Source organism: Ambystoma mexicanum, chromosome 13, assembly GCF_040938575.1.
Source record: "Ambystoma mexicanum isolate Mex_15411 chromosome 13, UKY_AmexF1_1, whole genome shotgun sequence".
Lineage (NCBI taxonomy): Eukaryota > Metazoa > Chordata > Amphibia > Caudata > Ambystomatidae > Ambystoma > Ambystoma mexicanum.
Genome location: NC_090938.1, coordinates 383,429,966 through 383,456,166, shown reverse-complemented (window position 1 = coordinate 383,456,166; position 26,201 = coordinate 383,429,966). Strand labels below are relative to the sequence as shown.

The 26,201-nt window shown below is 46.2% G+C and overlaps 1 protein-coding gene across 1 annotated transcript in view; it reads left to right on the top strand.

The window, feature by feature from the left end:
• LOC138521238 (dehydrogenase/reductase SDR family member 4-like) overlaps window positions 1-26,201 on the top strand; it is a 382,515-nt gene that overhangs the window by 201,486 nt on the left and 154,828 nt on the right. The window contains exon 3 of the mRNA XM_069633930.1: window positions 20,682-20,859. Coding sequence (XP_069490031.1) covers window positions 20,682-20,859 — 178 coding nt within the window. The remainder of the gene's footprint in view (window positions 1-20,681; window positions 20,860-26,201) is intronic.

Genomic DNA, 26,201 nt, shown 5'->3' with positions numbered 1-26,201 from the left:
TAACGTCAGTGGCCGCCACAGTTCGTTCTGTCCCCCTACCTGATGGACTCACCAAAGCCCTCAATAGTGGCAAAGACTGGGCTACCTCCTGTCAGTCCTGGTTGTCCAATGACGATAGGGGCTCAAATCTATTCTGGGCTACAAGGCTTTCGTTGGGTTCGGCCCACCCTTGTCGATTGTTGCCATTTCCCCTCACAGTTGCCCATGTGAGCAAACACAACGCACTCAGGACGGCGGGTCCAACACCGCCACCCCAGCACAAATCCCTGAGGTCGTACCTTTTCCTTCGGCCCACTGGTAGGGCTGCCCACAATCTCCCTTGGGGGTAAAAGTAGCGCAAGCCCACCATTCTATCTAATTTTGAGCCATTGGCCCTCTAACCCCTAGTTAAGTTCGAGTACTCCATATGGCTGGCTAGGGAGGGGTTGGAGAATGAAACCACAGTACAGTCACCCTCAGCAGACTTCCTAGTGGGGCCCACCCATCCCACTCTCCTTGCCATGAGGACTGATTTAGGGTCTATACTTGGACCCATCAAGTTGGAATTTATCCAATGTGTGGCCTTGTTCATCAAAGATGAAGTTGTTTCTACAACTCCCCCGGGTAAGCCATCACACCAACTAGGGGGGGGGCGCCATCGGGGAAGATTTAATACTACACTTGCCCTGCTTACCCGGCCATTATACATTGCATCAGGCAAGGTGCACAGTAAAGGGTTTGTCCCTATTGGTGCACCAGTTGATATGGGCAACGTGGGAATGCCACCTACAACTACACCCTCCCTTAACCCCAAACCCACCAGGCTTCTTTCCCCAATAGGTATTTGCACTGTGCTGGCACCTCTCCCTGCACAATTCTGGTTAATAGCCTCCACTTTCATTTTCAGATCCCTTATTGAATTATCCATTATCGCCACAGTGTTCATGACCCCTTTTTAAATGTCTGAAGCAGGGCATGTGTGGCCTCTATTTTAGCTAGCCATTTTGCGTCCGATGAGGGGCCCCCAGTCAGAGTACCTCTGTTTACGGACAAAAGTTGGAATAGTGGTTTCAGTTTGCTATCTAATAAGGCCTCCAGCCATAGCTTGTCATCATCCTTAGTGGGGATACTGCCCAACTCATGATGAGGTCCTTTTGGATGAAACTTATCATGCGTCCTAAATCAAAGAAATATTTTCTTTTTCCTACCTATTTTTCGTAAACCTGTTCAATTCTCAGTTGAGGCAGGATATTTTCCCGACACTCTTAAAACTGGTCACGTTACTCAACTTCTGAAACACCGAATCTGGACATTGACTACCTGTCTTACTAACAACCAGTGACGGCCTTGCCTTTTCTAGAAATATTCCTGTAAAGAATAGTTTCAGAGCAATTAAATAAGTGCGTTACTGAACAAAACCTATTGGCTCCATTTCAATCTGGGTTCCATTTGGTTGTTATTTTCTCATTCCCAATATTTAACATTAATGTATTTATTTATGTATTTATAGCTGGGACGAACAATGCTGTTAGATAACATATCATATGTGATGGGAAGCAGTGAGCTTCTTACAATGGGTGTGAGTTTGGGTGACTTTCTGACCAGGTTGTGGAGGGGCGTAAACAGACTAGTCACTAGGGACAATACATCGATGGACATACATAGATTAAGGAAAATCAACAATAGACTTTTGTAAGTGTGGGTAGGTTGTATGGTCAGCTCTGTTAGGCCGTACTGACTAATAGATTAAGTGCTAGAGTGGAGGCAGAGATAGTCCCCCAAACCCTGACGATGTGGATATATGGGACTTCATTGGGGAACGAAGAGGAACGAGTCAGAGAGAGAGAGAAAGAAACACCCTCATGTCAGATAGGAAAGGTCCCGAGCTGCATGACACAAACCAGAGAGAGAGAGCTGCACGCCGGCCGGGGAGTTCCCCCGAGCCATGTACCCCGAACCAGAGAGGGAGACTCCAGAGCCCACAAGTTTCAAACTCATGTAAGCATATCAGGGCTAGAAAATAGCCACAGAAAACAGAAAGGCCAGAGCCCATCGAAAAGGGTAACAAAACCAGACATAGGAATCCTTGGTGGACCAGGTGTCTAGGTAATGTTGCCAATGTCACGGACGAGTAGAAGCACCGATCAGTAAAGTCGAGCGCAGGATGACCGCAACACCATACAGAAACGGGAAACCATGAAAAAGGAGACACCGAAGCAGGAGGGACGATGGCTGTCTGGGCAATGAAGAAGGAACTACAATGAAAAAAAGGCTTCCACAGAGGTTCTCCTATCATCAGAAAGGTAACTGTGCTTATTTGCTTGGTGTGCTAGTTTGAAGGCTGTGAACCTTTAAATCTGATACAATTGATTTACTCACTGCTTGCTATTATCTAGGTCCAAAGGAGTCTCTTGGCTTGGTACACATGTATTTGGTAGCTGTGGAGATCAGTGGTTTTTGGCTGGTACTGTGGTTTAATTGACTAAATAGTCTACCCATTTCCGGAACAGGGTTAATTTAGTGATCCGATATCCAGTCGGCGTGTGGATGGACATGTAGTATTTGGGTTGGCTAGTCTAGTCGACTTTTTATTAGTTTGTTTAACGTAGTTTTCTTAGTCTTTGTGATAATGATATATTGATATACTTATTTCACAAGTAAGAGGGTATAGTGGGGGAAGCTGAGGTTTTTTGGTAATCTTTTTGTTGGGATGGAGTTCAAATGTATTTAGGAGAGGTGCCTAGAGTATAGGACTTATTGAAATGCATTGTTTGTTTTACAAGTTTAAGCTGTTGCTGGTGCATAGTTTTTGTTTTAGAGGGTTGGGGTTAGCGTTTTATATTTCTTGAGTTGTATTGAGTCTTGTACCTTCTCATGAATGTGGATTAATTGAAGAAAAAGGAATGGACAAGATTGGTGAGGAATTGTGTATAACGACCTGGAATGTGAATGGGTTGAATAATCCGATCAAAAGAAAAAAGATTTTCAATTACTTAAATGAAATGGAAAGTGATATCTGTTTTATACAGGAGATTCATCTTTTGCAAGGGTAAATAGCCAGTTTGGAGAAAGAATGGGTTGGTAAGACTTATGGCTCGTCTTACAACTCCAAATCCAGGGGAGGTGCGATTCTAATTTGCAAAAATGCTCCTCTGAAAGTTCTGAGAGAAGTCTCAAATCGAGAGGGTCGGATAATTTCTTTGTTGGTAAACATTCAAGGGACAATTTTGATTGTTTGTAACACATACGCTCTGTCAATAGATGATGGTACCTTTTTCAGACAAGTGGCACAAATAATTCAAGATTTGGGTTCACCAGATATTATTTTGGGTGGTGATTTTAACGTGGACTTAGATCAAGGATTGGATAAAGGTAAATGCAGACCTCATAGGAAAGATGATAACCACTATCTAGCTTTACAGGAGTTGCTTAAAGAACATAATCTTAAGGACAATTGGAGGTTGGAGCATCCATCTGCTAGGGATTACATCTTTTATTTGGGTGCGCATGCAATTTATTCTAGATTAGACATGCTGTTGACTGTGGGGAAAAATGTCAGAAAACTACAGAAATGGTCAAATTGGGAATATACTGCTGACGGAGCATGCGCCTGTTGCCATGTACTTGAAATTGGATTTCGCGCTCCTTAAATCATTCACTCGGAGAATGAATACATCACTCTTATATGATGAGAAAGTGGATTTTTCCCAGAAGGAGAATCACAATGGGGAGATATGACCACAAACATTATGGGATGCCTTTAAGTGTACTCTGAGAGGGATTCTGTCTAGCGGACGAAAAAAAAAAGGCTTGAAAAAGACAGACTTGACCTGGATACACAGATCTGGGCTCTATCAGGTGAAGTTATGGATGCTCCAGGGCAATATGATAAGGTAAAGGAGTTAAGTAATTTGAAGACTAAGTTGAATATGCTGAGTTCTGAATGGGCTGAACGGAATCTATATCAGCTGAAATGTTTGTATTATGAAAAGGGAGAAAGGTGTGACTGATGGTTGGCTTACAGGCTGAGGAAAATGAAATCTGAAAGCGCTGTAACATCGATAAGGGACCAGGAGGGTTTAATTACATTCCAACTAAAAAAGATCAATGACACCTTTAGGAACAATTATATGTATATGTATGAAAATAAGCCTGAAATCACTGTAGATGGTGAGCAATTCCTTAGGGGATTAGAGATTCCAAAGATTACTGAAATGGATTGTAAATCTTTAGAAGAAGATATAACGATAGAAGAGATAAAAACAGGCTATCAGTAGATTAAATACGGGCCGATCGCCAGGCCCGGTTGATCGCCAGGGGTGAGTGTATAAACTGTTGCCACACTCAGCACTGCTCCTTATGAAAGACATGTTTGATGCATCTATGAAGACAGGCCTTTTACTGCGTACTACAAGTCATGCTATGATTTCGGTTTTTCTAAAGAAGGGGAAGGATGAGAATCTTCCTCAGAGCTACCGGCCGATTAGTTTGCTGAATACTGACAGCAAAATCCTTTCAAAGGTATTGGCCTTACGGCTGGAAAATGTATTGCCACGTTTGATTCATGATAATCAATCAGGTTTTATTCAAGGAAGACGGACCTCGAGTAATATTCGCAAACTGGTTCAAACACTGTTGAATGCCATGGACTCACAGGAAGTTATCACTTGACGCAGAAAAAGCATTTGACCGCATTAACTGGGAATATTTGTGTTCAGTGATGTACAAGATGGGGTTTGGTGAGAAATTTGTACCATGGATACAATTATTATACTCCTGCTCAACAGCGGATATAAATACTAATGGATTGCGGTCCGACGCTTTTGTACTGAGGAGGGATACTAGGCAAGGATGCCCATTGTCCCCTGTACTATTCATCATTGCTATTGAGCCCTTGGCTATAGCACTCAGACAAGAAAGCAGATTGTACGGAGTGAGTTGCTGGGGTTTATAGCAGAGATTGTGGCTCTAGGCAGATGACCTGCTTTTGATATTGAGGGACTTGGATGGATCATTACTTGTGCTCATGGAAATTCTGTCACAATTTCATCGATCATCCGGTTATAAAGTTAACTGGATGAAGTCTGAGGTGATGCCATTGATGTCACATGCAGTAAACAGAATATAACTTCATTGGGGTTTAGATGGTGTGCCTACAGAATACGCTATTTAGGTATATGGCCAACACCTGGGTGTGATTCCACTTAGTATCAACTCACAATATTGGAAGGAACTAGATAGGCTTGTGCAAGATTTCATCTGGGACCATAAACCACAGATATTGAAGATTTGGAAATTACAGTTGCCTCTGGAGAAGGGTGGACTGGGAGTCCCTAGTTTCCGGGCCTATCACCTGGTATTTATGGCACAAGTTTTTTTCCCATTTCTTAACCACAATCCAGGTGACTGGGCTATTGCTGATGCTGGTTCTAATGGACCTTTGACACCATGGGCTTTACTGTCAACCAAGACGAGACATGGTTGTGTGAAGAATCTAAGAATCTCACAATGGAATTTTTGCGAAGTTCCCAGAGGAAACTCTGAACTTCTGAAAGTTGATGCTCTCAAGGATCCGGGGGCCTTGATATGGGTAAATGCTTGAATCAAGGTGGATGGGAAATCCATTTTCTGACCTAAGTGGTTCTTTGGGGGGGGGGGGGAGTCATGTGGATTGCAGATCTGTTCGTAGATGGAAAGTGGTTGACGGCCACGGAAGTTAATGAAAAGTGGAATATTATTGGCTTCATGAACATGGATTACAGGAAGTTTAGGAGAGCAACTGGTGAATTGGAGGTGAACGGTCGGATGAATCTGGAATTTTTCACTACTAAATGAAAAAAGGGGGAAGGAGGTTTGGCCAACAGAATTTTAATCGACAGATTGTTGCTGAAAACAACGATAATATTGTGCTGAGAGACGAATGGGGTCGGAGAATAGGTTGTGATATTGCACCAGCACTTTGGTCAAGTATATGTCAGAATGTGAAACTGGGTGAAAGGTCTAGACAGATACAAATTTTAAACAGGGTTTACTGGACCCCTGAGCGGCTGTATAAGAGAGGACTTTCCGATACTAGAGATTGCTAGGGCTGTCTGCATCAGGTTGAGACTCTGGAACATATTATGTGGGATTGTGCGAGAGTGGTTTTTGCTTGGAATTTGGTTTGATTTGCGAGAAGGTACTGGATGTGAAAATTGATTTAGATTTTTTAAGGCTTTGATAATGGGAGGTTATGAATTACTTGACAAACTAACTACTTGTCAAAAGAAATGGCTTTTTGCCGGTGTGGTTATAGGGAAGAAATTGATACTAACTGGTTGGAAATCTGCTGTTTCTCCGAAAATTGATGTTTGGATTGATGAAATGCACAAGTTGGTAGATATGGAGAAAACTATATATAGGAGGTTATGTGCCTATGGGAGGGGGTAGGGGGGAGTAGTTGGGAGGGGGCTGGGGTTTAGACTGTATTTATTCTAATGTACATAGTTTGGTTATTAATTTGGATATGTGGTTGTTTTTTTGATGATTTGTTTGTACTGATGTGCTTTGTTTGTATATTTTGTTTCGGAATAAATGAAAATAAATAAGTAACCGGTAGAATGGAAAAGGCCTGGAGAGACCCCAAATGATCATAATAACAATCAGTTAACTGGTCCCACTACCAAATCTGGAAAAGAGTTGGGTTGGAGAAAAAGGGAACCCAAGAGCAATAATCTTATGAAATGAACTTTTCAATGATTAAATACTGAAGGAGAATTAGAAGTGATACAGCTACCCTGGGATAGGGGAAAGTTAACTCGACATCCTGTACTCAGTCAAAATAAGTTTAAAGAGGAAACTTATATTGTGATGCTATGTACTTAATGATGCAAAGTCCGTAAGTTCAATCGTTATTCAAAATAAAAAATGTTTTAAAAAAAGTTTAAAGAGGAAACAAGGTATGAGCAAAAGTCTAGAAAAAATTGGCAATTCAATCACGACTTAAATAAAGTATATCAAGAGACTGTAAAAGTCCATGTTGAGGGGCGTGGCTTGGAGCCATGGCGGTCAGAGCGGCTCTGTAAGAGCTCCCGGCTGTTGCCATGCGCCAAAATATTTGCCATAGGAGATCTACTGACGGCGTATTCAGCAGCAGGGGCTTTGCTTCATAATCTGGCAGTTTTCTGGACCTCTGAGCAACCAGGCTCGGGCTGCTTCCCAGGTCTGGGCGGTGAGGTGGAGCATCGGGGGAGCAGGTGACAAGATGGCGGACCACCCCGGGGCCGAGAGCATTGACGGCTGCTGCAGCCTGTGATTCGGCTTTTCCCCGTGGGGCGCAGAAGGATTCCCGGGCCGGACCTGGTCTGGCAGAGCCCACGTCACTAGGCGATTACAGCACCGTAGGGTAGTGTCTCCCCTGTATCATGGAACGAGTGTTTCACACCAAGCATGGCGCACCAGCACTGGAGGTGAGGCCAGCGCATGGGACGCGCTAGTGGCCGGCGGCAGCCAAGGAGTGGATCAGCACCAAGCCCTGCTGGGGTGGCCAGCAAAGCACCTTCTGTCGGTGGGCCCCCACCCTCTGCGGTCCTACTGTTGGGGGTGGCCGTACTAAGGACTCGCCGGTAACAGCCCTGTTCTCCTTCCCGCGTAAGTGGAAAGCCCGCCGCTTAGGAGGAGGGAGGTGGAGGCAGTTGGTCGTCTTGGGAGACGGAGCACCCTCCGGATCTGCTCCACCGGTGTCCTGCTGGAGCGCTGGGGAGATCCCTGGTGGACTGTGCCACCAAGCTGGGGGCTTGAGGAGGCGGGCTCCCCTGACACGAGCCCCCAGACGAGCGATGGAGCTGGGGTGGTGCTCATTCCTCCCGATCGCCTGAACTTTCAACGCCCGCTGAGAAATCACATGTGAGCGGCTGCCGGAGGTGAGGGGTCCCCCGCTGTTCCTCCCGTTGGGGGCTAGACTCACCCTCCCCTGGATGGGAACTCACTGAGCTAGTCCAGTTGTTTTAACCCAGCAGCAGTGAAGATTGGCTGGTGGGGGCCCCTTGGTTTCCCCCCTCCTGGGCAGCAATTTGTGAGCAACCTGAGGCATGAAGCCTCCGGCCTGAGCCTGTGACACGGGGGATGGGCTCCAGGGACCAGGGACCTGATGAAGCTTCATACTGCCTAATCACCCGACACCACACCCTGGGCGCCTGTAGCCACAGCACACGCAGCATCTGAGGCAGCAACAACCACACCGGTAGGGGCTCTGCATGCCAGTTAAGTGTGCAGCAATCTCTGGGGAGCCCCTGCAGGGGCCTAGCCCTTGCAGCACGACTCTCACCTCCTGGAACTGGCCCAGTTGTTGTGGGTTGAATCGCTTGTTGCCGCGCTGCAGAGTGGAGAACATCCCAACCATCGAGACCGGTGCCCGCAGTGCTTAGAGACCTTAAAGCCACCTAGAGCAGTGTGCCCCAGCAGCAGGGTATCCTGACTGCTTGGGTCCCAACTGTGGCGCAGCCACATCTCTGTTTACATGCCTGGCTTCAGCTCATCCAAATATCCAGTCGGAGTGTGGGGCAAGGTGCAGCGCCCTCGGCCCCGAACAGCCCAGGATACCTCGACCCCGCCATCGAAAGCGGGCTCCATACATGATGGCCCAGAAAGCATCAAAACAAACGGACATTGCAGCATTGCTGTCGACGCCTGCATCAGAGAGGCCCAGAAGGGGTGATCGCCTGGAGTTTGTGGAAGGGAACACAGAAAAGGCCGGCATGTACCCGAATCGTGAGGCCAGAACTCAGGGGGTCACGAAATCAGACCTCCAGGACCTCCTATCGGTGCTCACTAAAGAATTTCAGAGGGGCACTGAAGAGGTTAAGAGTAAAATCACAATCTTGGACACAACAGTCGGGGAGCTAGAGGCAAGGACATCGGAAGTAGAGAATACTACCTGCGAGCATAGCTATGAGATCGAGAAGGGTGCGGACAGACTTACTGCATTGGAAGCCAGATGCGAGGCACTCAAACTGAAGCAGGAGGACATGTAAAATCGCTCCCGCCGCAATAACATCTGCCTGAGGTGGATCCCATCCTCCATCCCGGACTGTTCCACTTCATCCTGACCCTACCGGACGATTCTCCCCTGGTCCTTGACAGGGTCCACAGAACCAGAGCATGCTCTAATGCCCCCATTCCACCGGATATCCTTGCAAGGCTGCACTACTTCAAAGTCAAGGAAGAAATCATGCAGGAAGTAAGAAGCTCCCCCTGCATACTCTTCAGGGATGCTTATATCTCCTTATATCAGGACCTCGTAGCAACCACTCTCATTAAAAGGAAAGCCTTGAGACCGGTCACAATGTGGCTTAGGGAGAGGGGCATCTCATACCGCTGGGGCTACCCCACATCCCTAACCTTCCCCTGGGATGGCATCCTCCGCCATATACGCTCCCTACATGAAGCGGAGAAGCTGCTGGGTCTGGCTGGGGGAGAAGGGGCATCCGAGGCGGGCCGGCTCTCCGAGCTGGAGGAGCCACAGGACTCTCATCATTCCTGGTACCGGGTGGAAAGAAGAAAGCGAAGGATTAGGGGCCCCTCACTCAAGAGCAAGAAGACTGGCAATGATGGTTAGTGCGGAGGCACTTTGAGATGCCTAGTCTCCGAAAGCTTAACTCCCTGACTAGGGCACTCGCCGGCTGCCACTTTCCCCAATCGCGTGGCGCACACCCTGGGCTGGCACTCAAATTTCACCTGTTGACAGCAAAGGTCCGTCGGCCTCTACATCAGTTGGCAGCATTGGCCCAGCGGAGGCCCCGTTGGTCATAGGCTGGTCGAGATGACCGAGTTTTGTTTTTTATGGGGGGGAGTAGGGATTTAACTGGGGAGGGACTTAAGCTATCTACACTGAGACCAATCTAACCGGCATACAATTGGGTGGAGGGGTAAGACCCGGCAGAGAACAGCACATGGAGCCCGCATTCAGAACGCGCCCGGATGTTGACTCCCACTAAGGACCTTAACATGATGACTTGGAACATCCAGGGCATGAACTCTCCCAGGACGCGCAAATCTGTGGAACACCGCCTAGCCCAACTCAAAGCGGACATTGTATGCCTCCAAGAAACCCATCTATTGCGCCCGGACGAGACTCACATTAAGTACCAATGTTTTCCTAAGAGATTCTTTGCATCCTCAGGGCAGAAGAGGGGACGGGTGGCGATCCTCCTCAGCCACTCGGTAGCTCTATCACAGGTCACAGACAAGCGTGACCCGGGGGGCAGGTTCTTACTGCTCAAAGGACTCCTGGTTGAGCTCCCAATCACTATAGCAGCTATATACTGCCCGAATGAAGTTCAGGACCGATTTTTACGCAGGATCCTCCCAACTGTATCTACTTTTACCGAATGCAGGCTACTGATCGGGGGGGACTTCAACCTCGTCCCAGACCCCAACACTGACAAAACTCTCCCACCCTCCAAACCGGACTTTTCAAAAGCACTGGGGTTTGTGGAATTTTTGAGGCGGACCGAACCGATCGACTCATGGAGGCTGGCAAATGATAAGGCCCAGGACTACACCCATTTCTCACATGTCCACAGAGGCTTCTCAAGGATAGATCTCTTGCTGGTCTCAAGCGATATCTTCCCCTGCATCGCTGACATCCAAATCGGTCTGCGGATCATCTCAGATCACGCTCCTGTGATAGCGTGGCTGCAGACAGAAGGCCTACCAGCTCTGCCGCAGAGGTCCTGGAAGCTTCAAGACTACATCCTCTCAGACCTGGCAGCCAGCTGAGAGCTGTCGGAAGCCCTTGTCAACTACTTCGCAGAAAATGCAGGCAAGGGATCCTCAGAGGCAGTGGTATGGGATGCAATGAAGGCGGTGATCCGGGGTATAGCCATGGACTGCACAGCAGCGCATAAGCATAGGCATCAACTCAAACTTGCGGAACTAGAGGCTGAGGTAGCGAGCAAGGACGCAAGTTATAAAAGGCGCCAGTCGGCGAGGGCTCGGATGGATCTCCGCAAAGCCAAAGTAGCCCTCGAGATGCACCTGGCAGACCGAACGACCCACGCTCTACCGTATACGTAGCAGTATTATTATCTGAAGAGTAACAAGGCCAATCGTCTGCTGGTGCACAAACTCAAGAAAGTACACACGAGGAACAAGATCCTAGTCCTTCAAGACCACAATGGGAAGCCCTGCTGCATAGAATCTGAAAAGCTGGACATCATGACCGAACACCACAGGGGTGTGATGTCGGGGACTCGCACGGAGGAAGAGTCACAAATCCTCTATTTGCAAGCTGCACCCAGACCGGCCCGATACCCGCAGGCGGATTCCTTGGAACTCCCCATCTCCCCCGAGGAGGTGACCGAGGTCATCCGCTCAATGAAGAGTACAGCCCCAGGGCCTGATGGCTTGTCCGCACCATTTTACAAGAAATATACCCACATCCTGGCACCCCAAATGGCTTCCCTTTTCAATAGCTTTCTGGAAACGGGTTGCGTCACCCCCTCCATGGAGGAATCGGTCACCGTCCTGATTCTGAAACCAAAGGGGAACCGAGAGCTCTGTTCATAGTATCGCCCCACTGCACTGATGAATGTGGACTCCGAAATCTTCTTGAAGCTTCTAGCACGCACACTTGCCGGAATCCTCCTGGATCTTGTTCATCCGGATCAAACTGAATTCATCCCCGGCTGCAATACTTCATACAACACCAGGCGTGCCCTGAACATCATTGAGTCTGCCAACACAATGGGAGAGGGACTGGCGGTACTGTCGCTCGATGTGCACAAAGCTTTTGATATGCTCGACTGAGGCTAGATGGGTAAGACACTGGAACATTTTGGGGTGGGACCTAGATTCTGGACATGGACTACGGCGAACTACCAACACCCCACCACAACCTTAAGAGTAAATGGCACCAAATCTCCCAAGATCGAGATCACTACAGGCACGCGGCAGGGCTGTCCCCTGTCCCTGCTTATTTTTGCGATGTCCATGGAACCATTTGCAGCTAGAATTCACCAGAACCCGCTGATCCAGGGCTTTAGGTTCAGAAATGAAACCTACAAGGCAGCTATGTACGCGGATGATGTGCTGCTCACATTAACACACCCGGAAACGTCGTTCACAGCCTTCTGGGTGGAGTTGAATAGCTTCAGAGCGGCCTTGCAGTTCTCCATCAACCTCAGAAAGTCCATGGGTATGGGCATCAGCATCTCTACAGCGGCGGTGGAGGCCTTGGCGGCCAGCTTCCCGATCCCATGGGCTAGATCCCACTTTAGCTACCTGGGCATTCAACTCTCGAGGCTCGCAGGCCGCGCTTACAAGCTTAACTTCCCGCCCCTGCTCAAAGACCTACAGTTGGACATGTCCCGTTGTGTAAGAGGATTCAATTCAACACTACAGCTAAGTCAACGCCTAGTCTATAATACTGAATGAAAACCCTTATTGATATATCTTTATGTCCAGTTCATGCGTTCTGGATGACTACCCCTATATAACACCCCTCTCTTGGAATCCCCCTGACCCCACTGAGCCAAGAAGTAGTTCTGTTTTGCAAGTTTAAAAGGTTTATTTGATAATTTAAACAATAGATACATATATGACACTTTATAATAAATTAATAATTGAATATCACACTTAATCTGATATGATACAGATTAACAACAGAGAATCTGGCACTAGCACACTTCTTTATAATTACTAAGGAGTTGAGATGAAATGGATAAGATAGCACACAAGTGAATAGGAACAAAAGAAGAAGATGGCACAAATTGCTTTATAGAGTTCAAATGGATGCAAGGTTGAATGAATGAAATGCAGTATAGAAATACTCAATATGATTTCAACAAAACAATGTAATCACTTTTCTCTGGCAATCCCCTCCCCCCCTTGATGCAAGGCAAGGAAATGGAAGGAAGCACACAGTTCTCAGAAATGCAATCAACGGTAATTCAGTTCAATCCAGCAAGTTTAGACTACATAAGTTTGAAAACACAGGCCCAAATTGCTTAGATATGTGCTGGCAATGGATTAAAAATATGCTAAAAATGCTTTTAATTCCCTGTCAGAGGTTCAGGGTGAGTGGTATCTAGTTAATATTAGCTCAGCTCACACTAGCAATGATGCAGGGATAGTTAGCAGGTTAAACGAATTTCTGGCAAATGGAAGGCAAGCAGCAGCAGTTTTTACATGTGAAGAAATTTGCAAATCGCGGTAAAATTCGCGGATGCGCCGAGCGCTATTACAGGAGAACCACAAGGACTATCTCTATCGTTTCGGGGTCCTAGGAAAGCCTAGGATCTCATCTTCCAAATGAAAGTTACTGCAAGTCTCTAGCACAAACGGTTGCGGAGATATGAGCGATTAAATAAAGGTCGTTTTTCAGATTTGAAATTTTAAAGTTCAAAAAGACACGTGCAACTTGCAACTACGAAATGACAAGTGACAGCTTTGCAAATGACAGGTGACAGTTAGGAGACAGTTCTACTTAGATTAAAATAGGTTGAATTAGATGAATTTAAACTAAGAGATTGGTTCTACACAGTTCAGCTGGGTACTCACACTATATTCTTGAGTGAAATGGGCCTCGCCATGGATCTGGTCAGGGTTTTGGACTGGGCTCGGGTCTCTCTCTGGGCACAGCACTGCTTTCTCTCTGGGTACAGCACTGCTTTCTCCCTCTGGTCTGGTCTCTTAGTTCTGGATAGATTGAAGTCTCTAGTTTGGCTTTCTGGAGGTTTGATGGAGGTAAAGTATGGATTTTTCCGGCAGAGCGTCCCGCTGCAGATGGAATTTGAAGGTCCCTATCTGTCCTGTCTGTCTGCTTTTATGTGTTTAGAATGTGGGTGTGTTCTAGCATCACTGACCCTACCTCTCTCTCAGCTTCTAATTGGTCAAACTTCCATTTATCATTTGATTGGGGAATGAACTGTGAGTCAGAGTGATGTCATTTTACAGCCTGCAGAAAGTCCACTCCTCCTGTCAACTTACACACAAATCTAGATTTGAAACAAATACATATTTGCAGAGGTACATATTGTTTTAAAATCATATGCACCCATCATGCATTACAGGAGGTATCCCCTGTTCAAACTCTGCTCTTCCTGGGAGCTTGCATTCAGAAATGGCACATATTTCACTTTTTAACTGATTTTGCAATTTCTGACATTGACCCAACTTTACATACATGTGCGCAGGGAGTAGGGACATTAACTGATGAAGTTTCAGATTTTTAACATGCATACATTTAGAGTTATATCCACTTTTCCGCTGACACCCCCCTGAACACGCCACCGGGTCGAAAAACCTCTTAAAATGTGGGCAGAAAAATCACAAGAATTATGGTATCATTTATAAAATTTTCACATGTCCGCTCTATGAGTTATTCATCTTTTTAGAGTTATGTTCTGGCTCCAAAGGGGTGTGGTTTCCTCTCAGCAATCCAGTTCTGCCAAGCCAGCTTGCTCTCACAGGCAGTGCTCCTCCCCTTTCCTCAGGAGGAAGCCACTTTTTACGACCATTTACGACTCCTGCCAATAAAACCTTTGCCTGAGCCAGGACAGGGCTTTGTTCACTTTCCTGCAGAGCAGGTAATTCAATTATCAGATAGATGGCATATCCTTTGTGTGAGCAGCAAAAGGGCAGATGGCCTGGGAACACAGCTGTGACTCAAGTTTCCCTTCTGATGGGGGTAGTTGCCAGGCAGAATTCAGTTCCTTAAGCCAGGTTTCAGATAAAATGTCACTTTTTGTTCCCCAGTTCCTGCATTCAAATAAAACTAAACATTTTTACATATGCAGCTAGAATGCTGATTCTAAGTTTAAAACTATGACATTTAAACAATTACAAAGGCATGTGACACCAAACATAGGTCACTCATTTCATCTAAACATTTTCGATTTTAGTGTCTTTAAATCCAGTGCAACTTAAACTGCTGCACTCCACAGCTCAGCCAGTCTTGTTATAAACCTTCAAGTCACTTCAGAATATCACTTTACATTGTATCCACCTCTCAGTAAGTCTTTCTTTGGCATGTTTTGGGTTCATTTATTCAGTTTTCTACAAAAAGTAAAATCTGGTGTTGTTTTAAAACGCCGGCTTTTGGATAGTGGTGAGTACTGGTACTGCACCCATTTTTGGGATTTAACAAATGAATTCCCCACAGTTATGGGTTTCATTTGGCAATCAGCATTGCCATTCCCAATGGTTTCAGACTACTGTGCGGGTAGTCCAATGGTGGTTTTAGGCAGTGTCCTTCTGTGCCCATAACATCGGCAAAAATGGGTGGCAGCCTATTCTTCCTGCATTTCCCTGTGCATTTTCTGGGAAGCTCTGGCCATCATGATGTTTTCATGTCAGTACTGCACAGTTTTGAGGTAGGGCTCGGATGCATGGGTAAATACATCCCACAGTTGGCAAGACCAAGAGATATCATGGATGGGAAGAATTGCGGCACTGAAAATGAATTTAGCCCCGAGACTGCTGTTCCACTGCCTGACACTTCCAGTAACAATTCACAAGAAAGATAGACAGAAATTGCAGGCCAGCATTTAAGTTTGTCTGGGGGGCTAAGAAACCATGGACAGCCAGACGGGTTCTACCTAGAAACCCTGGTTCCGGGGGTTGGGGGTTCCGGAGGTGGATAGGTACTGTCTAGGAGCCCAGCTCTCGACAGCTTTCATGTGGCAGGCGGGTGTTAATAAACCCCGCTGGCTGAAACTGGAGGAGGATTGGAGCAGCTTCCCACTGGTGTCCCTCCCACACATCGACTGGCCCAGGAACCCCACATCTTCGGGGCCCCTCAGGTCAACTAGGAATACGGTGCACAGTTGGGTGCAAGCGGCCATGAAATGAAACTGCACGGTGGGCCCACTCACCCCGATCTGGGAGAACCCTGACTTCCCCCCTGGCCTGGAGCAGAACGAATTTTTAAGATGGAAGGCAGGTGACCTGAAATGCATCGTGGACTTCTATACGGCGAGCAACCTACTCACCTTCGAGGGCTGCAAAGAGAAATTTCAGATCCCGGAATGTGAAAGATTTCACTACGCCCAGCTCTGGCAATGGATGACACTGGACCTGATTAGAAAACACGGGAATAGAGAGCTAACAGCGCTGGAACGCACACTTACCACGACTCCGCCTAGGGGTAACATTTCAACCCTGTACAAGCTATTAGACAGCGCTCCCCCTGACTTGAAGGAACCTTACATGGAGCAATGGGAGAGAGACATAGGCAGCGAACTCGATGTGGCAAGCTGGAATCGAATCTGGACGAGAACCACACAAGGCTTCTAAATGTGTCACCAATAGGAAGGAGCCATAAAGGTCTGCTGCAGGTGGTACCTTATGCTGGAATTCCTGCACAAATGCAACCCCGCCATGCCACTGCACTGCTGGAGAGGCTGCACAGACACTGGAACCCTGTTTCATTTCCTCTGGACGTGTCCGAAAGCGGCCTGGTTTTGCAGGGAAGTCTTGGAACAGATCAAGTCAATTACTGGCGTAACAATTCCCTTGGACCCAAGCATGGTCTTGTTGGGTGACACGGTAGAGGGACAGTTCCCAATGTCGGGGAGGCTGGTGGACATTTGCACGCACCTACTGACAGCAGCCAGAATTTTGATTGCCAGGCTATGGAAGCTCCTGGAAGGCCCAGCGACCTCCTTGTGGTGGGCAACGTTTTGGGACATTGCGGAAGCCGAAAAGATCACTGCCCTCCTCTTTGGTAACAAGGCAAAGTTTTATAGGATCTTGGCCCCCTTCCGATACTACGTGTAGAGGTTTCCTGAGATAGCCAGACAGCCACCGTCCCTCCACTGGTTGGCGGAGGAGCACTAGACCCCTCAGTCCTCGTTTGCAGCCGCCTAACCCACGGCCACCTCTGGAATCAGTCCCCTGTAGCGTGAACCCAAGACTGCAGCTCTCCCTCCCCCTTGTCTCCCCCGAATATTTCCCCCCCATCCCCAAATCCCTTTACCTCATTGGAGGTCATGTTATTTATGTTGAGACTTTTTCGTTGTTCGCCTTGCATTATGACAGGAATATTGTTAGAAGCGTGTTTGACTTACAAAATGCAAATAAAAAGTCTTGTTGAAAAAAAAAGTCCATGTTGAGAATCCCAAATAAGAAATGAGGAATAATAAGAAAATCCTTGGAGGAATAAGATGGGAAGAAAGAAAGCTAAGTAATCCCATTAAGGAAATAAAGAGTTTCATTAGAAGAATCACAAGAGACTATTCAGAATTCATCTATTGAAAAGTCGGTACTAGGAGTATGCAGAAGATGGATCTCAGAACCCTTTTTGAGAGACATTTTTTGTATTCACATATATAAAATCTGGTACTAAGAGTACCTCAGGAGAAGGGGGTCATTCTTCTGATTTAAGTTATTTTTGCCTAGTATTAGGGTCAGTGAGGATAGATGACTTATTTTGTGTGGACAAACATGGCTGGCGTATGAGCATCTTAGTTATTAAATTAGGCAGGAACACTCACAGTGATAGGGGAAGATAAGTATTATTTGTTTTAATAAAACATTGACTACAATGCCCACAATGAGTTTGTGTCCTTCTTCTGATTCACCACAGTACACAGTTTGCGGGCATCGTTTGGCTTTTTACTCACCCGATGACAACCCATGGCCATGCTAATCCCTATGACCTGTCTGCCGCGACCCGTGACCCAGAACCCCACTGGCATGGTCACATGCCAGGTAGGGTTAGGACTCTGGGTTCATTCTGGGCCCCAAGGGCCTTACATTATTATCAGGGACTCTCCTGGAGTCAGTCCTGGCGCCTTTGCACCAGGCCCATATTTGGAATGGGACTTGAGGGGACTACTTTTTGTGTGTAAGCCTGCAGCCAACATGGAGGCACCCACACAGTCTAGCACCTAAGAACCAGACTGTGCAGTGTTTTAGGGTGTGGTAGCCCGGACTACTTTACCTTGACTACTTTACAGGGGTAGGCTATATAAACCACACACAAGCTACAGAACGTGCTTCGTGTTATTCTGCAGCCAGCAGCGTGACGATCATCGTGTTCAGTGACCAGCACCCGGCGTTCCTGGAATAGCGGACTTGCAGAGGAGACAAAAGAACATCATTAGCAGTCCCTGCTTACCTGCAGCTTTCCATCCTTCGATCCCGGCTGCTCGCGGTCTCCCATCCCGTTGGCAGCATCTTCAGGACATCACGCAAGCACCAGAACGAAGCACCTGGAGGAAGAGAGAAAAAGGGACAACGTTAAACAGATTACTCACGGCAATCACAGCAGTAACCATAACCTCCTCACCTGGCTGGGCATTTCTTGGCTGGTTCCGCTCCGGAAATCTTCGCACACCTAGAAAGACCACCGCGACCTGAAAAGGAATAAAGAATACAGGTTATCCCAAAAAGACATTAGCGCGCCGCACTTCGCGCTGAACCTACTGCGTTGGCACCAGTGAAGTTAACTTGGTCACTTCAACGCGCAGAAAACTATGCGCCCCTGCGCAGAAAGCAGGACGGAGAGCACGCCAGACATCATAACAAGGTGAGGAGGGGGCCATCAGGTCGAGTCCAAGGGGCTGTTGGGGAGGAAACGAAATCTGGATCTATGTCCAGTCCTCCTGTGTTTTAGGCCCACCTGCCAAGACATCATCCCGAACTGGGCACATCTGGGTGGAATCCGGCAACCAGGGCATACGGGTGTCCCCGTGGATACCAGGTGCTCGTAACATTGTCTCTTCCGTCCAAAATCTCAACCTCCTGGAATATCATTGATCTAGCTACATCAAAAAGTAACATCAAGCTGTGTGCTGTAAAGGCCCTGTGAGTGTTACCTGGAAGCAGTCTTCTAAGAGTCAATAGCTTAATTTCAACTATAAAAGAGCTCCTGGGGTAATATAAATATCTTAATGAGGTGTACCTTCAGCCACTGGATTTATAAGCAATATGTGTGACATCACATCTGTTCACTGCAATGTAGTCCAGTTAAAAACAAGCACTGAAAAGGCCAACTGTTTTGGCTTGTGCATAGGTATTAGATATGACATTATCAAGGCACTGGCATAGAATGCTCAGATACTCTCACCATTTCCATATGTTGCTATTTTACGGTCAGGTCCTAAAATTATGACAGTGCTTGGAAATGCCTATACCAGGCCTACACAAAAGCCAAGACATTGGATGTGCAAACGTTGGTTAAAACTTGGAGTGGACCTTAATATGACTTACAGTCCTACTCAATGACATTTTGAATTACACATACCTGACATGTCACCAGTGAGCATGGTTAAACAGATGTTTAATGCAAGTGAAGAAACTCGTCTTGAGAAATTGGAAAACATATTGTAATCTATTAATCAAGGACTGATTGATGTGCAGCCTGGCCACGCTACAAAGTGTTTCTTACTGCTTTTGTGATGATGAATGTGCATGGACTTAAACTGCATCAATTCTTTGAACTTTACAAGTGACTATTCACTCAAATATCGCCCGATTTCGAAAAAAGCCTCTGGGGCTGATCAGTTTGAAAACCTGCTTCATGCCTGCTGTCATTCGGTTGGCAGTCCATATGTTCTGCTGTTATTTGGATAATATGATTTGGATAATGTGGATATTTGTCCTGTGGGGTACAGCAACCTCTGCTGAATACAAATTTGCAAAGGTATATCTAAGGATGAGTAATTTCTTTATTTTCATTATTGCTTCCATCAGAGGTGTTTTACTTGTGATTTCTACTGGTGCTAATCAGTTCAATGACTTTTGAATGAGTATCTTCCTTCAAAGGATAAGAATATTAGCTTATACAATGGTGCCTTTGTAATGCTTATATTGACCCTTAATAGTTTGTTTTACTGAATAATATAAACATTATTTTGGATGGACATTCTATTCTGGTGAGTCTTTGGATGCCAGCACTGTGTCAGTAGCATTTCCACACTTCCTGGCCCTGTCACAGCAGTTAGAGGTCATGACTACAGGTCATGCACACTTGGTACTCTGGACATGTGTACTTCATCTGGGACATGAGCAGAGGACATCTCCCAGGCAGGGTATGCATATGGCATGCTATCAGAAGATTAACTCTGGGTTTGGTCAAAGGGATACTGTGCCACTTTGCCTACCTTTGTGAGAAAGTATACCCAGGCATGGGGCCCTTGCTCACAGTGCAGTAGGTAAGGCAACCCAACTGCACTCCACTGATGAGACCCAACAAGGCTGAAAAATGTCTGGGGAGGTTGTGCATGCAGAGTTGGCGTAGTCTAGCAATTTAAGCCAGACTGCTCCTATTGGTGGCAGCACCAATCTGATTTGCTTATAGCTGGTACTCTTTTGCAATGATGCTGATGCGCTTAAAACTATGGCATGGAAGGTTGAACAGATCGCTGCAAGTCAAAACCTCCGGTCTATTGCTTTCCTTCCGTTCCTCAGGGTTTCCAGGATATATGTGATTAGCAATACTATGGGAAGGCTCTGTTCTTTTAATGTTGTCTATTCATTCACTTTTTGTCCAACATCCATTATCTTTCATGTAGGAACATTAAAATTAGATAATAGGGGCAGTTTCTTAGGAGGGTGTCTGGATAAATGGTTACAAAAGAACAAATGAGTGAATGAGGCCCAGAGGGATGCAGGTTGGTCCAGCATCAGTCTCCAAATTTAAAAAATGTGAAGGTAAGTGTGGACCCTCATCCCCCAATACACGTTTAATCTTGTGCCACTTGTTTGATCTCTTCCAGGATTGGACTGGAGGTCGCACGGCGGCTGGCACAGGAGGGTGCACACGTTGTGGTGAGCAGCCGTAACAAAGTTAATGTGGACCGGGCAGTGGAAGAGTTGGCCTCCGAGAAACTCAGTGTGTCAGGAGTTGTCTGCCACATTGGGAAGGATGAAGACCGGCAGAGGCTTGTAACCACGGTGAGCGATGACCCTTCTTATCTGTGAAAAATCTAGACATACCTCCCACAGGATAGCTACATTCTGTGTTCAACCCAGCCCAGACCTTTGGGTTCCTGAACCCTTCTGAGAGGCATTGAGATTTCTCTGGAATAGAGAGCAGTCCAGAGACCAGTCCTATCATCAATCTTTCATGTGGAGGGAGGGAATTTACTTTCCATATGTATTCATTAATTTCTGGGCATCTCCCACACACCCCCACTGCAATATCAATCTGCCCTGCCCTGGAGGGATCATGGTCTGCTGGGGTGAAAGCAGTGCACACTTTAAGCACATTAATTTAGTTATTCAGTTTAGCCCCTTTCCACTTCCTAGCAAGAAGCCCTTGGTATAGCCCAGACTCCCACCAAGGGGTGAGTAATCCGAATCGGCAAGGTTTATCGACAGAACCAGACCCTATTCTTGAGCAAGGCACTGCTAAACATATATGTTAACAAAATATCAGGCCATAGTAGAATCTGCATTGTGACAATAGGGCCATAGGTTTGCAGCAAAGCGTGCACCATTCTCACTTAGCACTCCATGCCTGTCGTAAGAATACATGCCCATCATAGACCACTCACACATGCTTTGTGAAGAATGATAGCTTTTTATTTCATATGAGCAAAATGCTGAGGTTGTTGGGAGTACAGTAATTGGAGAGTTGCATACTTGGCCAGATCAAGGAGGTAAAATAAAATGGTGACTCAACCCTCACATGGCTCATCTGACAGTACTTGGCACACTGTTGGAAGAGGAACAATGGCCAATGTGATAGAAGTATCCCTGCACTGTTCTCTGGATTCACGTCAGGATTGTCTGGTCTCCCTGGTTAAATCCTTGTGCTTCTGCTAGCCTAACTCCTATAGTCATGGCAAGATGTGAGAAACTCTTACAGTATCCACGAGAATATCAGACAAATGTAAAAGGAAAATGTACCTGTTAACAATGCCCGGCTAGTGGAAGAAATCAAATCAAATGTAAGGGTCATAATAAACCAGGACCTGCATGTCCTTAATCTAATGTCCAATTGCTATTTTAATCCAAACACAGTTCTAGGGAGGTCTGCTCCCAGAAAAGCATACTTCAATGAACTCACAGTCTCGTTTTTTTTTTTTAAAGTGCCCAGGTGCACTCCTTTACTTGGCTTTGTGAATTGATACAGAAGATGAGCAATCTTTAAGGATATACAGCTGTGTGACTCTCCTACCATGACAAGACGATGCAATGTTCATCCTCTTGCCCTGTAAATACCCTTCCACTCTTACTGGGGCAGGACTGTGCAGTTCTCCTAATTATACACCATGCTTAGTATTTCTGCCCACCCATACTAAGTCCTTTACAGGCTTCAGTAATTCGACCCTCCAGCCAGAGGTGACCTTCTTGGGGTTCAGCCTGCTACAGGTCCCTCTCAGTTTCTTACCCTGTAAATACCCTTCCACTCTTACTGGGGCAGGACTGTGCAGTTCTCCTAATTATACACCATGCTTAGGATTTCTGCCCACCCATAACTAAGTCCTTTACAGGCTTCAGTAATTCGACCCTCCAGCCAGAGGTGACCTTCTTGGGGTTCAGCCTGCTACAGGTCCCTCTCAGTTTCTTAAGCTTACAAGATTCCTTTCAGCTTTGGTGGCTTTTCAGCAACCATCAGGATCTTGGATAGAGTCGCCAGTAGACTGCTCTCTTTCTCCTCCTCTTCAAAATTCTCTATCTTTTTATCTTCCATGTCCAGACATGGAGAGAGTTCTTGCTTCATTCTCGGCAAACGGTCTTAACTCTCTCACAGTGTGGTCTCTTCGGCTTAGCCATCCCCTGTTTCTTGGCTCTTTTACAGTGCTCCCTATTTGGCATGATAATCTCCATTTCTGCCCCTCTTGTTCTTCTGCTGATCTTATAGCTACAATACTGACTCTCTTCATTTCCATGCTAAATCCCACACTACTGGCCTGTTTCTGACACTTTGTATACCGTAGCCCAATGACTCAGACAGCCCAATAATGGCAATGACTGGCTGGCCACTTCTCGCTCTAACCTGAGTATGGGTGTTAGCTGGTGTCACATGCACCCACCTCCAACTCAGTTGAAGACCTCCTCCTGTTCATTTAGGTAGAGCTCCCGGATTTGTTGTGGACAAAATGCAATCAATCTGCTTTCTCCATGATGGCTGAGAGCTTAAAAGTGCTATCTGCCATCTTTGAATCAGGCAAATCCAAAATGGAACTTGGATAAGCCCTTGGTTCTGGGTAGTGGCAGCCAGTGTCTGTCGCCTCTCATTCTCCCAACCCTGTGCTCCATGTACGTGTGATCAGCTAGCAGGGGTTTGCCCATCTTTGTTTTTCTCTAAGGTCTGGTCTGTGCTCCACTTTATGATTCCCTAACCTGCAGCACACTTATCCCAGGACATATTTGATCTGTTAGTAACCTTTCTGATAGAGACCAAATTAAGCAGCTTTGGTTGTGCTCTGCCTAGAAGCTTAACCTATAGATGAAGACGTTGTCTCCACATTAATAAAGTGCACCAACCTTGCTGGATCTCCAAGTGACCCTTGCCTCCCGGGCATCTACAAAGAAATCCTCAAACATAGCACCCCAGCATCAAACATCGACAATAACCTCAACCACCTCAAGAATGATAATCAAAATCGCCCTATAAAAGGAGCACTACTAAATGTCAGGTCACTTGTTGCCCACGCAACTGAAATCGCTGATATCATTTTGACCAACAACTTTGACTTTCTTGCTGTGAGAGAAACATGGTTACATGACGCAGCTGGACCATCTGTAACGTTAGCAGATCCTGAAAACTATTCCATCCTGAGAACTGACCGACCCAACGCCCGAGGGGGGGGTATAGCCATCATCTTCAAATCCACCCTTGACATGAGATTAGCCATTCCTCTACATTGACATCTTGTGAACTCCTTTCAGTCAAGTTCCAAACCTCTCCGAAAAACACCATCACTATTCACCTCATATATAGGCCTCCAGGTCCACCCGCTTCCTTCGAAGAAGACATTTCATCATTAGCTGAGAATACTAAATCCATGGCACAAAACATTATCCTAGGTGACTTCAACCGTGGTTATAACAACCCCAACGACCTTCCAGCCGCCTCCTTAGCCAATGCATTATCAGAACAAGGATTCATACAAATAAGCACCCTACCCACCCATGAGAAAGGTAGGATACTTGAAGGGGTAGTAGACCTCAATTGTAATATTACCTTAAAGGAAGCCTCACCACTTGTGTGGACAGATCACTATCTCCTGTCTTTAGAAATTAATGTCAACAACCCTGAGCCTAAAAAGCCCACCATCGCACCACCTTGTCCGACCAGGAACAAACGAAATATCACAGCTGAAGCTGTAATACCTCTGGTAGTCCCAATACTCAATTTCTTACCTGCCATTAATGACCTAAATCTATTGGTTGACACCTGCAACGACTCCATGACTAAAGCCATGGATACCATTGCCCCGCTAAAACTACGTAAAGGTAAACATAGAGCACATTTGAATTCATGGTTCACTCCTGAACTCAAATTACTACGCTCAGAAAAAAGAAAACTTGAGAGACTATGGAAATTGATCCCCTCCACAGGAAACAAAGTCAACCTTACCAACATCACAGCCACTTAAAAAAGTGAGATAATCTGCACTAAAAAAGAAAATTTCAACCTCAGAATAAACCAGGCAGGCTCCAGCACCAAAGAACTATTTAACATTTTAAAGGAATTAGAAAACCCTAACCCACCTCCAGATACCTGCACCAAGGATAAACCCTGGTGCACTAGCATTCAAAATGCTCTCTCTAACAAAATGACAGGGGTCCAGACTAAAATAGCTGACAAACGGACCCAATTTACCACCAGCAATCACGCCATCTCTATCCTGCCATCGACCTTACACATTAACTCAGGTTTGAAATTCATTAATGTAACCATACCTGAGGTATAAAAAATTATAGCATTTCTGAAACCTTGAAATTGTAAAGGGGACATTTGCCCAGCTCAGATCATAAAAGATGCAGCTAGAGATGTATCTCCTTTTATCACTAAACTTATTAACTCCTCTTTCGCTAGTAAATCAGTCCCAATCAATCTGAAACAATTGTGGGTGTTCCCACTACTCAAGAAACAAATCTTAGATCCGTCTATTCCCACTAATTACAGACCAATTACTACAGTCATTTTTTTTACTGAAAATCTTAGATAGAGTTGCATACCTGCAAATTCAAGACTATCTGGAGACTAACCAACTACTAGGAACCAGGCAATCTGGCTTTAGGCCCCAACATGGAACAGAAATTGCCCTTGGTGATCTTAAAAGCCAGATCGACAAAATAAAAGACAAAGGCAGAGTTGCCATCCTTCTTCTCTTAGACATATCGGCAGCCTTTGATCTGGTTGACCATAAAATTCTATGTGACTACCTGTCATCAGCAGCACACTTCTCCAACTCTGCTGTCACATGGATTCAATCATTCCTCGCTAACAGAACTATGCGTGTTTTCTCACCCACAGATGCGGCCGACCCGATCCCCATCACATGCGGTGTCCCACAGGGATCATGCGTATCGCCCACTTTGTATAATATCTTTCTGATGTTTGTTATTCTGCTTAGAATCACATGCTGTGCATAGTCTGACATCCAGTGATCACTGCGGAGTATTGCATCTTGTTTTTAGAAAGTTGAAAAGGGGACGTCAACATAGGCGTGTCTATAATACTATCCCTATAGTGACGTGTAGTATACCCAAAATCCCTCATGCATCGAGGTCCCTCAGATTGTTTTTTTCCGCCCAGAATCTGGTCGCCTTATGCGGAGCTCGTAAGAGAAATTGCCATTTACCATTTATTCGACCCTTGGTCGATTTGTCAGTTATTATTAACTTATATCACCTCCATCCCTCTTTCTACAGCCATCCAACTTCCCCGCCAAGTCAAGATCTTCGACGGTGGTGGTTTCGACGGAGTCGTTCTTATCGGTGCTGCCGAACACGTGGCCCGGCCTCGCCGGCCTACACAGTAGGGAGAGTGGGGGTTGGGTGGACATTTCTGTCTTCTTTTAGAATGCCTTTCCTTGTCTCCCCCCTTTCCTTCTGGGTCGTTATCACTGGTTACGTCCTCAGCTATGGAGAGGACTCCTTTTAGATTTTGAGCACGTTGTAACGGCAAATTTCTGTGGAAGGACAAGCATAAGCGGTGTAACCGTTGCTTACCCCTCGACCACAACGAGGCTGGGTGCACGGCCTGTAAACTCCTTTGTCCAACAACTTTGAAGGAACGCAGGGTCAAGAGGTGGGCAGCCTACAGCATTTCAAAG